This window comes from Pelodiscus sinensis, chromosome 9 (genome assembly GCF_052426305.1).
Source record: "Pelodiscus sinensis isolate ZL-2025 chromosome 9, ASM5242630v1, whole genome shotgun sequence".
Classification (NCBI taxonomy): Eukaryota; Metazoa; Chordata; order Testudines; family Trionychidae; genus Pelodiscus; species Pelodiscus sinensis.
Window position 1 is genome coordinate 27,540,878 of NC_143060.1, and position 18,139 is coordinate 27,559,016.

The 18,139-nt window shown below is 41.2% G+C and overlaps 1 protein-coding gene across 1 annotated transcript in view; it reads left to right on the forward strand.

The window, feature by feature from the left end:
• GIPC2 (GIPC PDZ domain containing family member 2) overlaps positions 1-18,139 on the forward strand; it is a 60,071-nt gene that overhangs the window by 18,139 nt on the left and 23,793 nt on the right. Inside the window, exons 2-3 of the mRNA XM_075936325.2 lie at positions 4,288-4,473; positions 12,193-12,373. Coding sequence (XP_075792440.1) covers positions 4,288-4,473; positions 12,193-12,373 — 367 coding nt within the window. The remainder of the gene's footprint in view (positions 1-4,287; positions 4,474-12,192; positions 12,374-18,139) is intronic.

Genomic DNA, 18,139 nt, shown 5'->3' on the forward strand with positions numbered 1-18,139 from the left:
CAATCCAGCCCTCCCCCCAAAGATAACCCATGTTAATACTGACAACGACTTGTTTATGATTTAATGGTGTTGCTGAAAATTTTTTCCTAGTTTGTGCTGCACAGCTCATTCTTCCACTGAGGTGTGCAATCTGTTTGCATCAGTGGGAGTGGCTATGCAAATTCCTGGATACTTATCACTATTATACAAACAAAAATATGTATTAATATTAGCAAAAGACAATGGATCGTGCTTTTCGATCCACTTTTCTAATTTGAAGAACACTGCTGGAAGTTGATTTTCAAATGGCTCTAGAGAATAAGAGTTAATGATCTGAAGACAGTGGTCCCTCCAAAGTGTTTCTTCTATCTACAGTAGGTATGTTAAAATACGTTTACATTCAGGGAGCCAGGTTGGAGCAGGTGCTTGTGGGGAGCCTGCTTTTAACCCACCTTCCTCCCCTCCCCCGTGCTCCTGCCTTTGTATCAGAGGCAGTAGCAAGGGTGGCAGTCGTCTCAGCGGAAGCCAGTACACATGGGGAGCACCCCCCCCCCCCACTGATGCCTCTATATTAGAGGCAGCAACACAGGGAGGGCAGATGGCTCCCCATGAGCACCAGCTCCTGTCTGCCCCCTGCATCTTCTGTGCAGCTGCCTCTGTGGGAGGCAGCAGTGTATAGGGCAGGAGATGGGCAATAATTTTTGGTGGGGGGCCACTCCAAGAGGTTGGAAAGTGGTTAAGGGCCACAGTTTTCTGTGGAGGAGATGTGGGGTCTAGGATGGAGGTTGGGTGCAGAAGGGCACATGAGGTAAGGGACTGGGGCATAGGAGATGATCTAATAGGGAGTTTGGGTGAAGCCGCAGGTTATGATCTGGGGCATGGGATTGGGGTGTAGGGTCAGGGAGGGAGTATGGGTGCAGGAGAGGATTCTGGTCTGGGAGAGGGGCACTAGGAGGGGGTGCAAAGTCTGGGAGGGAGCTGTGACCTGGGAAAAGGGGATTCAGACAACAGAGGGGTGGGTGGTGACCTGGTGCAGAGGAATGGGGTGCAGGGTCTCAGAGGGTGTTTGGGTGCAGGAGAGGATTCTGGTCTGGGAGAGGGGCACTAGGAGGGGGTGCAAAGTCTGGGAGGGAGCTGTGACCTGGTGCAGAGGGTTTGGATGGTGATGTGGGGGAGGAGGTTAGAGTGTAGGAGGGGCTAGGGTGCCTGAGGCAGGATCTGACGCTTATCTAAGTGTCTCCTGGCCAGCACCCTAGCAGTACCCCAAGGCAGGCCAGCTCCCTGCCTGCTGCAGTCCCAGATCACGTTAAACTGCAGACTGTTCCATGTGGCTTTCAGCTCTAGGAGGGGGAAGAGACTTGTGCTGTCCCCCTCCCTCAGGCCTATCTCTTAGCTCCTAGTGGCTGGTTGTTTCTAGCCAATAGGAGCTGAGGATTGGGCTGGGGGCAGGGAGATCGCATGAAACCTCCCCCTCTCTGCAGAGCAGAGAGCTGCACAGACTGTGCTTTAAATGGTGGCGGCTGTGTACCTGAGGATCCTGGCAGGGTGGTCCGTGATGGTTCTCAGCAGTGTCTGGGGTTTCCAGATACCTTTCCCTTGGCCTTGTCTGTGCCTGCTAGGGGCCAGCTGCCCAACTCCATTGGCTATCAGCAACACGCACTCCCATCTGAGCCAGGGATGGTCAGTAAGTAGCCTACAAGCCAGATGTGGTTTACCAGGGTTAGCGCCTGGGGGGCCACCAGACACTTGATTTACCTGTTCATCTGCAGGTATGGCCATTTGCAGGCCCTATTGACTGTGGATTGCTGTTTCCAGCCAATCGGAGCTGCGGGAAGCCGTGTGGATCTGGACACTGCTTCCTGTAGTTCTTGTTGGATGATAATGGTAATTCGTGAACCGCTTATTGCCCATCCCTGCTCTGAGCCTTACAGCCTTATTTGCATATGTATTTGCATGTATATGCAACCATACTTAAGTTGCAGCCCTTGGCATGTACTGTGAGTATCATTGTGGCCTCCAGGGCTTCCAAAGTGAGTAGTCCTGTTCTAGATGAAAGATCCAATGTGTTCTTTTGCTTCCCAAAAGATATAAGTCCTATCCTTTCTCTTTATTCATAAACAGGATATTTCTCTGCTACTTTGTTTCTTCCTTTATATTTTCTGTTGTACATTTTGCATCCTTTCAACTGGCACTTGGTTTAGTATGCAAATGTGGGCCTTCATTGTGAGGCAGACAATACACAAACTGCCAGATTGGAAGATAAATACCTGTTACCTGCTCCCTGAAAGAGATCTGTCAGAGTCATGTCCTTACAGGCTCAGTGGCATTGGAAAAATTAGAGCAGTGATGGGCAACCTTGGCTAGTGAGTGGCCCTCCTTCATCTCAGTGGGCCACAAGATTATCACAGCCAATATGGTCTCCTGCGAAAGGGTAGTTTTGCTAACGGCACTTGCATGCCTAGCATTGTACCAACTGAACCGTAGCAGCTCTTTGACTGGATACAGAGAGAGCACAGGGCTCTCTCAGTTAATGTTGTGTGCAGTTGGCACGCACCTCATTTTATGTGCCCTTACTTTAACGTGCATGTTGCTTTAGTAATGTAGGTGGGAAAAAATGATGCAGGGCAATGGTAAACAAAATGTCTGGTGGGCCACACACAGAACCCCAAAAAGAGAGGCACACTTCAACCATTGAGCCATCCAAGCACCTCTCAGGAATGTCCAGGTATCTAGTGAATCAAAGGCTTCAGGACTCACCAATTTGCTACTTTCAAAGAAATTGAACATCCCAATTTACTGGTCACTCTTCAGGGCACCTCTTTGCTCCACACACAGCACTTGGATATGCTTTTATTGAAATCAAGTATAAGTTTATGGAACAGCGTGTAGAGATTCAAATAATATCAAGTTAGTGGTATTGCAAAAGCTTGGGTATATGTAAAATAAAATTATCACACATATTTGAGAACCTAATTTTAATTAACTAAATATTCTTGTGTCTTGTACAGTATAGCTCAACCAAATTCCTCGTAGTATTTTATCATCAGGCTTTGCTGTGTTTCCCCCTTCCATAAAACAAACATGCTATCAGCTCATCTTCTAGGTCAGGACTACTCAACATGTGGCCTGTGGGCCAAATGCAGCCTGTTTCTTTGCGGCCCGCAGTGCAGTTTGGGTTTACGCAGGGCTCAATCCACGGCCCATGAGTTGGAGCCAAAACAAAAAAGTAGTCAATATAATGGTCTTCTGTTTATATGAATTTTAATAGTTAAATTCCAGGACTGTCATTGCTCATTAAAAGTGCTGTCATATGGGTGGAAATTGAGTAAATATTGCATTTTATTAATATCAGCAGAACTGACTTAAATGGGGCCTGTGTGTTGTGTAGTCTTGCCTTAAGCTTTGTATTCAGGCCCTTCAGTGTGAAAGAAGCTATTTGCATATATTTGCACATGTATATGCAACCACACTTAAGTTGCAGCCCTTGGCATGTACTGTGAGTATCATTGTGGCACCCGGGGCTTCCAAAGTGAGTAGTCCTGTTCTAGATGAAAGATCCAATGTGTTCTTTTTCTTCCCAAAAGATATAAGTCCTATCCTTTCTCTTTATTCATAAACAGGATATTTCTCTGCTGCTTTGTTTCTTCCTTTTTCTGTTTTACATTTTGCATCCTTTCAACTGGCACTTGGTTTAGTATGCAAATGTGGGCCTTCATTGTGAGGCAGACAATACACAAACTGCCAGATTGGAAGATAAATACCTGTTACCTGCTCCCTGAAAGAGATCTGTCAGAGTCATGTCCTGCCTTAATGCCAAGACCTTAAGAATGTAATTTTCATAATAGATATATAACTTCAATATACTTTGCACATACATTTTTCAATGATTGTAATGAAACGAGGGCTACAGTCTCTTGGTAGAGCTCTTACATGTCACCCTTTGATAAACTATTATGCGTATACCAAGTTGATACCAAGACATCTCTGGGTTACACAGCTATGAGCTAGAGTACTGGATAACATGTCTCTCCCCTGCACCCTGTTTTCTCTTCTCTGCAGAATTTGGGCTAGTTAGTACCTTTCTTGTCAGTGGATGGGAATATAGAGTCTTTAGTAATGATGGTTGGGGGTGTGTGTTCTCCGTTAAAAGACCACGAGGGATTTTTTGCACCCAACCTCATGGATAATTGAAATTCAGGGAAACAGAATTCTTTCCACCATTTATTTTCCTATCATAATGGAGCTTGCCACGATTGATGTAATATTTTAAAATTCAACTTTAATTGATTTGTTTTTCTTTTTGTGTAGATCATATTTTGCACTTTGAATACTCACAAAATAGATATGGACAAGCTCTTAGGAGGGCAGATTGGTCTTGAAGACTTCATATTTGCCCACATAAAGGGACCAAAAAAAGAAGTGGATGTTCTTAAATCTGAAGATTCTCTTGGGCTTACCATTACAGACAATGGAACGGGTTATGCCTTCATAAAGGTAAATTTTAACAGAATCTTTTATATTTAATGCTATAAGTTTTACTGTTTTAAGGAATCTTCTAGAACTAGAGCCTTTTTGAGGACCAAACATTCATCACAATTAAAGAAGAGTAACAGTCACTGCTGTGTTGAGAGAGCCCTTAATTTTTTGGATATTGCTCTATTTCTAACCTTTTCACTACTTTAAGTTCTTGAAGGTGATAATAGGACGACTGCTTATTCATGTGACAATGAAGTTATCCTAATTTCTGTTTATAGCACACATCGCGCTCTAAAAAGTTTCATTGCACTGTCCCTCTTTATCCTGCCTCTTTGGGATCATAAATGAGCTGGAGAAAGGGGTAAACAGTGAATGGCAAAATTAGTAGATGACACAAAACTGCTCAAGATATTTTAAGTCCAATGCAGAAAGTGAAGAGCTTCAAAATTATCTCACCAAACTAGGTGACTCTGCAACAAAATGGAAGATTAATTTTAATGTTGTTAAATGCGAAGTAATGCATATTGGAAAACATAATCCTAATGATAGGTGTAATAAGATGGGGACTAAATTAGCTGTTAACGCTCGAGAGACATCTTGGATTCACTGTGGATAGTTCTTTGAAAACATCCACTTAGTATGCAGCGGCAGTCCAAAAAGCAAACAGAATGTTGGGAATCATTAAGAAAGGGATAGAGAATAAGAAATAAATCCATCTTGAATTCTGTGTGCAGATGTGGTCACTTCATCTCAAGAAAGATACCTTAGCATTAGAAAAAGTTAAGAAAAGAGCAACAAAAATGATTAGGGGTTTGGAATGCCTGCCATATGAGAAGAGATTAATAAGACAGGGACTTTTAGGGTATGTCTACACTGCAGAGGTTTGTTTGGAAAAACGGCTTTTTTTTCCGGAAAAACTTCACTTACGTCCACACTGCAATCACGTTCTTTTAAAAAAAAATTGAAAGAATTCAGGGGGTTTTCTGACATTGGTAAACCTCTTTGTACAAGGAAAATGCCTTTTTCTGAAAGAGCTCTTTCAGAGAAAGGCATGTGCAGATGGGGAAGAGGGAGAGAGGAAAAAGCACAGATGCTCTGGTGGCCACTCAGTCCATAGTAATCACAGCTTACATGCGAGATAGCGTTCATTCAGTGTGGACGCTATCTTTCAAAAAACAGATCACTTTTTCAATGTGCTTTGGCAGTGTGGATGCTCTCTTTCAGAAGAATTTTTTTTTGGAAGAGCTCTTCTGGAAAAGCTTCTTCCGAAAGAAGCCTGCGGTCTAGACATAGCCTTAAGTTTGGAAATGAGAGGACTAAGAGGGGAATATGATAGAGCTCTATTAAAATCATGACTGATGTGGAGAAAACGAATAAAGAAGAGTTACTTACGCCTTCCCATAACTCAAGAACTAGGGGTTACCAGAATGGAATTAATAGGTAGCAGATTTAAAACAAACAAAAGAAAGTACTTCTTCACACAATCAAAGCTGTGGAGCTCCTTGCCGGAGAATGTTGTGAAGGCCAAGACTATAACAGGGTTGAAAAAAGAGTTAGATGCATTCATGGATGATAGGTCCATCATATGCTATTAGCTAGGATGGGCAGGGATGGTGCCCCTGGCTTCTATTTGTCAGAAACTGGGAAAGGTTGATGGCAGGGGTCACTTTATGATTCCCTGTTCTGTTTATTTCCTCTGGGGCAACCGACATTGTCCACTATCATCAGACAGGATACTGGGTTAGATGGACCTTTGGTCTGACCCAGTATGGCCATTCTTATGTTCTTAAATTGTGCGTTTATTCTTCATATATTAGCAAATTTAATTGGAGCACAGCTGGGAATGGTGAAAAGTGGGAGATTATATATAGAGACATGTTTGGTTTTGATCAGCTGCAGGATCCTTGTGGAGGTGTCACTGGGGTTATGCTTATCAAAGTCAGGGTGTGGTGCAGACCTCTGTTTGGTTCAGAGTCTACAATGAATTTTGTAAAATGCTAGAAATATGAACTTTTCTAATATCAATACTTGAAATTCTTAGCACCTCCACTTTGTTCTTTTTTGGAAGGGTAATGCCAGATTTGTTTTCAAAAATATCTTAAGGAGTGTGGTGATGTATTAAAGTTCCTCTCTTCCAGCACTCCTGGGAGTGATACCAGCCAAGCAGAAAGGGGAGAGGCATGTGAAGAGAGAAATGCCAATCACAGGGCTTACTGCAAGCTGGGGGCAGATTGGAAAAATATAAGTGGTGTAGCATTCTCCCATGCTCCACTAACTCTCTAAATCCTGCTTGTTCATGTCATAAAAATGAGCTGCAACTCACGGTAGACACAGTAGACCTTCATAATACACCAATGCCTTGCCTATTTGCAAAAGCTGCACCACTTTAACTGTACCAGTATAGTTAAAGCATCACAATACAGGTATGAATGTATTTTTATCAGGGCACATTTACATTTAAAACATTGCACTGATGCAGCTGATGCAACTGCACCAGTGCAGCTGTGATACCATAGCACTTTAATGAAGACACTATACATCTCCCTGAGATTGAGAGCAATTTCCGCTTGCCAGAGCTATTGTTTCACACCGACTGCAGACTCAGGCAGACACTACTGCATCGTTTTTCTTCAACTCACGTTTGGAAGGCTTTCTTTGCAGCCACGAAGGCTTGATACTTATTTAAACAAAATGACAGTTTATATCCTCAAATTAAAGATGGCAGTCACCATAGAAAAATGCAGTCTCACCAAACTGTTGCACACTGGTTTACTCTGAGTCCTAGTTTCATGAGGAGAGGGTTACCTGGTATTGAAAGAATATGAACAGTGCATGCAACACTGTGGGCCCAAAGAAATGCTGTCCTAGGTTCAATACACTCCTGAAGAGTTACTTTTGTTTATTAAGATTGGTTGGCACAGTAAGACAGGGACAGAAAGCCTAAGGTGGAGGGAGAAGTAATCTGAAAGCCACTTAAATTAGGGATAAACTCAGTGGTAGAAATAAAGGAAGATTTATTTAAAATTGGATGCTCAACATCTGGCTTGTACACTAAATACATTCACTATCTGGAACTCTCACCATGGAGGAACTGGGATGTAAACAGAATGAATAGATTCATAAATACTAACACCAGAATGGCCAGACTGGCTCCCATTCACCCATTATCTCATGCTTAAATATAACATCGTCTTCAAAGCCCTGCTCTAGCCCAGATATCTCATTTTGTTTGGTATTGCCTTTTGTTCCTTCACAGGTCCTACTGTTACTCTTCTGCCCTCAGATCTCACCTTGTTAGCCCATACAATGGAATGCCCTCTCAATCTCCTACACACCCATCCATATCTCCCCTTATTTAAATCTTTTCTAAACATCCTCTTCTACTGCAAAGCCAACATACATAAACAAAATAAAAACATTTCACCTATTTGAAAATAGTAATAAAACTCTGTTGTGGGCCTTGGGCTGTATTTTATCTTTCTTTTAGACTGTTTCTGACCTTGGGATTTTTGACAAATATTTGCCACCATTGCTAGCACCTGTGCAGCTCCACCTGTGGCAACAACAGTGAGGCCCCTCATGTAGATAAAACTCCCGTGGCTGTCCACATTTTTAATACAATATCATCTACTCGGTACAATAATAACAATCCCTGAGAAATTTTTAAAATAGAGTTGTCCATGTTAACAGTTAAAAGATTAATGGTCTGGTCAATGAGTGTATTGAATAATGGAGAGGGTGGACAGGTGGATACATAAATATCTAAAAGGCAAAACCTGTATCATTCAGTGCACTTTGTTCCCAATCACACAGAAAGCTCTGGTGATAGTTTCACTACAAAGGAGAGCTAGAACTTAGTTGAATAAAGAGCTGTGTTTAGGGCTCTGTTTTGTCATTAGAGCTTTTCCTTTCATTTGGACTGATTTAGTATACCATTAGGAATTAATGAGCTCTGTTGTACTCTGTAATCTGTTGATAGTTATAACCACTTACTGCTTGTAACAATTTACTGCTCTGTGTTTAAAAGAGTAAGTTTCTAAAGCTGCTGACAACATGATCAGATTTTACAGGTGAAGTAGAAAACAGAGGTACTTTTGTTTTAAGAGCTAATGTTCTGCTTTGTAAGAAAACATTCATTTAAATTCAATATTATCATGTCACATTTGCAAAGCTGTATTCAATAGTCTGTCACCAATTCTATCATAAAATCCTATTTTTACAGATTTATAGCTAAATGGGAAGATATATTCTGGAGTGAAATTAGTCATCCAAGAGTTACCACGTGGGGAGAAAAGGACATTTTAAGATGCTTAAAAGAATATTGTTATAGTATGATGTATGAAATTATAGATGTGCAAATCTGATTATTGTAAATTGGAGCAATGTAGTTTCCTGTGCACTGCATTGAAAGTGCATGACTTACCCTTTAAAGTACACTGTAAATTTTGAAAATTAAACATTAGATCTCAGCGGCAGCATGTAACAGCGCCCTGCTTTCTTTTCACAGTTCACCAGAAAGTTATCATAATTAGCTCAAAATACAAACGTTAGTTTGAAATACCACAGACGTAATGTTTCCAGTCAATACCAGTTAATGTGGAGCCTGATAATAAAAATGGTTTCAGTAAAGAAACTAAGGGTACGTCTACACTAGCCCCCTAGATCGAACTAGGGAGGCTAATGAGGGTGATCGAAATTGCTAATGAAGCACGGGATTTAAATATCCTGCGCTTGATTAGCATAATCCCAGCTGGTCGCCATTTTGGAAACTGACTAGCCTGAAATATCTACGTGCGGCAGAGAAGCGGGATTCCAAGATAGACCCCTTAGTTCGAATTAACTGTTAAACCTCATTCTATGAGGAGTAACAGTTAATTTGAACTAAGGGGTTTATCTCGGAATCCTGCTTCTCTGCCACGTGTAGATATTTTGGGCAGTTACTTTGGGCTAGTCAATTTCCAAAATGGCGACCGGCTAGGAATATGCTAATCAAGTGCGGGTTATTTAAATCCCGCGCTTCATTAGCAATTTCAGTCACCCTCATTAGTCTCCCTAGTTCGAACTAGGGGGCTAGTATGGATGTACCCTAAGTGAATTTAATGAGATTTCACTACAATTTGCTAGAAACACCTTGTGCTTTATAACAAGAATTTGAGTTGCTGCATTTGGACCAGATTCTTTGTGTATATAACACATTTTCCTCCTCTCCTCCCCCCAATCTTATTGCTTTTACTCTAGATTTAAAAAAAGATCTGTGCTACAAGAGTTAAACTCTGCAGGAAGTTTAAAATTGTCATGTGTGCAGAACATTATATACTGCCAGGCTTCCCACTTCAGCTGGGGAGCTCCCTTCTCATCCACAAAGTACATGAGTTGAGTTTTTGCAGACCTTCTTGTACTTCACTGGTTAGGCTCAGACTCATAGTGCACCAAGTCTCAACACCATTTGGCTCAGTTGTCCTACTGTCTGGATGGAGTGGTGGCTGGGCCAAACACGAATGGTCTTGCAATCCCATGCGCTAGGTCACAATGCCACTTGTTGAAATTTGTCCCAGACAACACTCCGTCAGTATGGTTGACTGTCTGGGTCAAATTCAGTGGTGTTTCAACTGCACAGCCCAAAGGATTCTCTGGACTACTCCAACACCAATGGTACTGATTTAGTATAGGACCACTGCTTATAAATAGTCCCCGGCTCCATGGAAACCCTGTGAGAAGAGAATTGCCCCCCCACCTCTCCATTGACACCACTGGCTGCTAAGCTAAGTGTTACAGGTTACAGCTCTGAAAACCAACCTTCTTTGGTTTGGTAACATGCATGGTCTCGCAGGATCACAGATGCTCCTAGACCAGAGAGCCTGGTAGCCTAAGGGCAGAAAGGAGGACCAGCCGAGGCTGGGGAAAACCAAGATGGGAAGCTCAGCTAGAGAGAGTGCAGGATCAGGTCTGGAGCTTCAGGCTGAGGCAGCCTGCCGCCGCATGGGACCAGGCCGGAGACCCCCAGCAGTCTATGTCAGCATGGAGCTGGAGCCCTGCGGCAGCCTCTTGGGTGCACTGGGCCAGGGCTGCAGCTTTGCGGTAGCCCTCTGGGAGCCCTGGGCTGAGGATGCAGCCTGGCGGCAGCCCTCTAAAAAACTGGGGGCAGTGTGAGCTGGGACTGTTCAGTCTAGGGATGTTAAATATCAGTTAATTGAATAGTCCAATAATCTCATGAATTCTTATTGGTTAGTCAACTATTCTCTAGTCCCCAGGGGTGGGGCCGCAGCCAGTGTGCTCTGGCCTCACTCTCAAGGAGCTCCCTGCCACATAGCAGCTCAGGGTGCCAGGCGGGAGCTAGTTTAAAAATCAGCTCCCCTTATGGACCGGCTGCCTGTCGCCCAGTGCTGCTGCCTCTGAGAAAGAGGTAGCAGACAGTCTAAGACGGGGTCTGAGCTGAGCCGGGCAACCTGCCCGCCTGGCTCCTAATACACTTTAAATGCAGAGCCGCAGCAGAGGTACCTCCCAGAATCAACTACACTATTACATCCTTAATTCCGTCCCAGCTCATGCCACCCCTGGGAGTTAACCCCACAGTGGGTTACTCTACAGTAGCTCCTGGGATGCTGTGGCTCTGCGCTTTAAATGTAGCAGTCCCGACTTGCACTGCCCTGGTGATGCTGTGGCTCTGCCTCCCCTGCCCTCCTGTACCAGTGAGATGGGGCTGGGGGGAGCTTGCTTTTAAGCCGGCTTCCCCCAGCACCAGTTCCTACTCCCCTGTCTTTCTTCCTCTGATATAGAGGCACCAAGTGGGGGAAGTGAGTAGTCACTCAACTACCTGATAAGCTTATGCTTACTCAACTAGTCGCTTACATAGGGAGGTCCGACCTGTAGAACAGTAGATAATGATATTTTATTTCCTGTTTTATTTGTGTACGCTGGATGAATGGATTTACTTGAAAATAAACTCAGTTCTCACTTAAATAGTGTATACTTCAGGAGAGGGTTGGAATAAAATTCCTATCTTATCCTAACTATTCAGGATGATTTGTGTTGTTATGTTTTAGTTTCTCCCCTGAAGTAAGGGAATGAAAGTTGGAATTCATACACAGAAAAACCATATACTACATATTTTTCAATTCATATAAAAATTGAAATTTGAACTATCAGTCCTATATTTATAAATTCTGCCCCTAAAATATTCCAATAATGCAAATTATAAACATCTTTATATGCTTTGGCATTTTCCATCTTCTATAATTCATAAGATTAAAAAAGACATTTTGTAACTTTTAGATTTGTTTTCTATGAAAGATCCATTAACAATAATATTCATGAAATCAATGTACTTATTTAAGTGGAAATACTCTATGGTGTGCCTGTGGGGTGCACAAGAAGTGTGGGAATATATGGTCTTTGGGACTTGTGTGGCAATCTTAAACATACTATTTATAGTACAAAACTTTTTAATAATCTAACATATGCTTAATGTTCAGCTTCATTTCTATAGCAGATTTCGAAATGCTCTTTGTGCCACACCTAAATGTGATTTTTATATTAAATAGTTTTTGAATGCTTGTCAAAGCATGGTACATGAAAACCTGCTGTTCTGAATTCACTCTTAGCATAATAGGTGCAATTATGTTAATATTATTAGAGTTTCATTCATCCATAGCAGCACTGAATTAGTTGCCAGTGCCACCTGTTTATTTTTTCCACAATTTTGTTTCTAACTAATATAAATGCTTTTTTACCTCACAGCGTATTAAAGAAGGCAGCCTTGTCGACCAAATCAAAGCGATATGTGTGGGTGATCATATAGAATCTATAAATGGAAAAAATGTGGTGGGCTGTCGTCATTATGAAGTTGCCAAGATACTAAAAGGACTAGAGAAGGATCAAGCATTTAAACTAACATTGATCGAGCCTATGAAAGCATTTGGTGAGTGACATTCATACTGTCCACCCCTTGTAACTGGAGATTGAAATGCCATCCCTACATACTCTTGTTTTTTTCAGACACAATGAAATTTATCCTAGGTAACCTAGTTGCCTAGAGGAGTTGAGATGTTTTTGTTTTTAAACTGCAGGAAAACAAAGTTGAACTGGAAACCTTTAGGATACTTTAAAGATGCTACCTGTGGAAGGTGATCTTTTGCTCAAGTTTCACTGTAATTATAGTTGAGTCTTATTTCACTTATGAGTTATACTCACTTTCAGTTTTTATTTTGTTGCAAATTTCATGGGAATTTATCAGTGTTGATTACAAAAAATTTTTAAAAATCAATGCAAAAAATTTCACTTTTCTAATTAAATATCAGGGTTAGTACTACTGAGAAACAGCCAAATAGAAAACTATTCAACAAATAGAGACAAGTGAGAGTATTGAAAGTAAAGGAGTTTAATGCTGTGGTTTATTTACTGAACTGTTTGTTCTCTTTCTCCCTCTCTCACACACCTACCACTTCCTCTGTATTGCCTAACTTTAACTGATAACCTCACATTGATTTATTATTAACATAAACACATCTATCTAATATATTGGATTTTAAAATCCCAAATAATATTTTTTGTAAAATCTGGGATTTGGGGTAAAAATTAATTAAAAAACCAAAGAATCAAACCTCCAAAACAAAGAATCTTTTCTATGTTTCATGTAATGGATTTGAACATGATGCAGCTGTAGTCTAGTGCTCTGTGTACATGTAGGGAATTACTATGACTTTCATATGTGTCCCAAAGTAAGACCCTAAACTTTATCAAGTCATTGTTTCTATTAAATGTATATTGCTTCCTTGATCTTCCTGAAAATGGAAATGAAATGAGTGCATCATTTATACATTTCCTCTGAGCCTTGTATCTGGGAAGGTGAGCATTTTCTGAAGTTTGTCAGCAGTGCAGATCATAGTGGGCTGGATCACATAAGTCCTATTGGGTGCTTGCTCCCAAATTCCACATCGTGCCCCACTTACAGGGAGAATGATGAGCAGGATTGTTTCACAGAACACACTGATGATGGCATCTACACAGAGAGATTGTGATTCTTTCATTGGCTCCGGACCCTTCCACGTCCTTGGCAATGCAATCTGGTTGAGTTGTACTGTCATGCTTTCCATATTGACAATAGCACCTGAGCCTATTTCAGTGGTGGGCAAACTGCCCATCGGGGTTCTATGAGTGGCTCACAAAACATCTTGTTTGTTGTTGCCCAGACATAGGGTTGCCAGATTCCACTTGTTTCCATCCATGTAGGCTTTTTTCCTACTGGTATTACAAAAGCAACGTGCATGTAAAGTAAGGACACCTGAAATCAAGTGTGTGTGGATTGCATGCAACATGGACAGCTAAAGTCGTGTGCTCCCTCTGCATGTAATCAATTAGCACACCCTGCACATTCTAGGTACGCAAATGCAGTTAACAAAACTACCTTATCCCAAAAGACCATCTTGCTTATGACAATCTAGTTGCCCACTGAGATGAAGGAGGGACACTTATGCAACACACTTACTAACCTAGGTTGCCCATAGCTGGCCTATTTAAAAGAAATAGGGTTCCACAATGTATAAATTCTCTGTAGAAAAGGTAATAGAGGTGGAGACAGTTTTGTGTACCTGTTTTCCTTGCTCTGCCTGTGCATTGCTGCCTCTCCATGTGTAGTTCCCCCCCCAGATATCTAATGGGATGTGAGGAAACCATGTGACAGTGCTGGCTATTAACCCATCTCTGCTCATACAAGGAGGGAGCAGTGACTCTTTATGTATATGAGAAGATTATTTATATCACTAATCACCTGTGTATTTTTAACAAGCTATTAAAAATTTAACAATATTCATGTAGCTGATCATTTCAAAATAGAAAAAATATTTTCTAGTTTTCAGTTCCATCATTTTATTCAAAATGTTCCCACAAACTTTTCTATACAGTGTTTTTTTGTAATAATAAATCATTCAAAATAAAATGTTGATAAATCATTGATAACCATTAGTGCATACACACTCCAAACCCTGGGTTCTAATCTGCACCACTACCTCCTATTTCAGCAGCAAATTGGAATATTTGTTTTCTAAATCATTGTAATCTATGATTAATCTAGGTAGACTGTAATGCACCACTGTGGGCACTTGGTGTCAGAATAACTGCAATAATTAGACAGGAAGAGAAACTGGCACTGTGGGTTTTTTATACAGTACTTCATGCTACAGCATAGTAAGAGGTGGGTTCCGTCGGCTGGGGCAGCTGCGGGCAGGGAGCCGCTCCAGCTGGGCCAGTTAACCAGTTACTGGGTAAACAGACTGTTAAGCCTACTGCTTACTGGTTAACCTCTTACATCCCTAATAGCAGATGTTGGTACAGTTGGAGAGGTCACATGTCCACTCCTCCTCTCAATATGTAAAAATATCTGTGTCCTATATGGATAATGTTTGCTGTGAATTTTAAGGAAATTGGCTTAGTTAGAATTTTGGGGAGATATAAACCTCAAATGGAATTATATTTACTCCAATTTGTTACTGTTTAAAAACAAAAATATATAGCTCCAGTATGTAGAAGAAATTGTGTCATCAGCACCTGAGTTCTTACGGTGTGGGGTGAGCCTGGAACTTTAGGCATGTCCCTGAGCAAGGGGCAGTGCTTAACCTGCAACACTGCACGAATACCTGCAGAAAAGAATGGTGACTGGGAGTCACATCTCAGTGACATGCCTGCTTACTCCTTACTCCCATGGGAGGATGGAAGCAGCAGCGGATATAGGGCAGGGTGAGCGGGGCGGCTGCCCCAAGCCCCGCGCTTCAATAGGCCCCGCGTACGCGCTACTACCTGTCGGCTGTGGCTGTGGCGCATGCGCAAAATTGTGCTGCCCTGGGTCCCGCGCTTCACTATGTCCCGCGCCCTGGACCCTACAAAACTCTCATCCGCCCCTGGATGGAAGAATAATAATTTACCAGCTGCTCAGTAGGTACCAAAACTATACAGAGGTTCAAACAAATGTGCTTGGAGATGTGCGGGTTATGGATGTAAAAAAACAAAGTAACCGTGGAACTGTTAAAAATCCTAGTGATTACACATGCTGAGGGCTCTTCAGTATAAGGCTTACGCTGCCGAGCCCCCAGCACAGCTGGCTCACCAGAATGCTACGTGTACTGCAGTAGAAGCTTTATATTGCAGATCCTGCAGTGCGGGGTGACAGCCGGCTCCCCAGGAGTGGAACCAGCAGCTGGAGCCGGTGCACACCAGGAGCCTGCTTACATGCACTGGCTCTCAGTTGCCGGACCCGCTCCTGGGGAGCTGGCTCCACTGCAGTCTCTGCAGTATAAACCTTATACTGCAGAGCTCACAGAGCAGGCCCAGCAAGCCAGGAGCCTGTGCGCCAGCTAAAAGTGTAACCATAACAGAAATGGTTAAGCTGCTGCTTATCGGTTAACTGTTTAACCGGTTATACTCCTACATCCCTAGTGCCGGTGAGCAACAAACTATATAGCATCATGAGATAACATGAGATAAAGTAAAATTAACATGAGATAAAGTAAAATTAGTGCTTTAAAAAGTGAATTTTAAATTTTGAAAATTAGAAATTCTCCTCCCATAGTCTGACTCTGTAGACTAATAAAGCAACCAAGTGGAACACATCTGAATAAAATGAATGTAAAATACCAAAGACTCATCTTTTTAAAAGCAGGATTATTAAGAAAATGCCATGGGCAGGGAATTATTTTGAGGGGTAATTTTGGAAGGATAATGATCAATTTTAAAGGCTTTAGACTACTACATTCTTGGAAACTATGACTACTTTTGCATTTGGAATTATATTTTAATTATATTACAACTTCTTACAAATCCCTCCCACTCTGTATTTTTCCACACTAATTCCTCATATAATACATAAGTAACAGTACTAAAGTGAATAATACATCTCTTGAGCAACACTGGTAACTAATTTTATAAAGCAGTTTTCAAGAGAATATGCAAATAGAGTGTTTTTCTTAAAATGTATAACCAAGTTGTTATTTTTTCCCTCTGCATGAGTATATAATAGCATGGATAAAAAGTCAGGATAAAGCTCCAATGGCAAGAATTAAAGTTAATGCAGCTTATTAAAGTAATACAAGGCTTTTAAAAATATTCTGTAAAAGTAAAATACATTTTGAATTACATACTAGATAGAGACCAGTGCTTTTTTACGATATCTTATTATATTTTACTACCTCATTCATATGCTGAAATAACTTATCTTGAAACAGAGACACACAACATTTTAATAACTGAAGAAAGTATTTCTCAGTAAGTATTGCATGGAAATTGTATAGTCTGATCCTCAACATTTATTCAGATTATTTGTAAAATTGTTCCTACGGGTGCTTAAAATATTAAAATGCACTGTTTGTTCTGCATAGCTCAATCTCATTTAAAAAGTCTTTTAATATTTTGTAATCTGTAATATAAAGTTAGGAAATGGATTTGGTGCTCATGAAAATTTCAGTGTGACTATCACACACACTAATTGTTCATGAGCACAAAATGCAGTTCAGATCTGTAAAACCGCCTTTATTCCATTTGATGAGACTACCACCACTCAGTCTATTTAAGAAAACATTTGTAGTATGCATAAATGATTGCTAGGAGTCAGAGCACCATTTTCACTTGTGATCTGAATGCTGTGCTTAAGTTTCCAGAAACAAAAGGCTAGGGTAGTCCCACACTGCCACTTACTCTCAATATGCAGTATTTATTTTGAGATTATATAACTACTGTATCATCTCCAAGTTTGGATTTCTAGCTGGTTCATAATATTTTTTCTATTGTATCTTGTCATATAGTATATGTGCAGCACTGAATTTAGTACTGTACCTGCAATGAATTAATTTAACACTATACAGCATTAATGCTGTATATATATACTGTGTTATTATATACCTCTGTGTGTGTTTAGATATTCCCAGACAAAGAAGCTTCATTTAACTCAAGAGTTAAGGTTTATCAAATATATTTCCTTTTAACATTCATAACTGAATCAGTACCAATCTATAAATCATTAGTCTGCTACAGTCATGGTACAAATACTCTCAGATCCCAGCATAGGTAACTTGTGGTAGCACTTGAGGTTCACCACCCCCTATGTCCCTGCCAAAATTTTAATTGCTAAATGGGATGCCCCTACGTGCCCTCCTCCCTAACCTTTGGAGGGTATGTCTACACTGCAACACTATTTCAAGATAACTAGCACTATTCCAAAATAACTTAGTCCGCGTCTACACAGTAGGCAGTTATTTCAAAATAGTTTAAAAATACTGTCAAGCTGGAGGGCTTCTAACTTGGACTCCTGTAACCCTCATTGTATGAGGAGTAAGGGAAGCTGGAGGAAGAGTGCTCTATTTTGAAATAAGCTATTTTGAAATAAGATACGTGATTGATGTAGCTCTATCTGTATAGCTTATTTCAAGTTAAACCCTGCTGTGTAGATGTACCCTGAGTGGCCCTTTCTGCACGCTTTCCCCTCAGGCACCAGTTTCCTTTGGGTCCCAATCTTGCAGCTGATAGCACATGGGACAGACTGCAAGTGATTCTTAATTAATGACTTAAAACAGACTCCATGTGAATCATGAATCAAGCATAAGAAGAAGACGACAGTGATATTAGACCACAGTTCGGCAATTATGAATTTTAAGTTTTTGGGATACTTTTTCAGCATATGACGCTTAGCTCTCACTAGCAC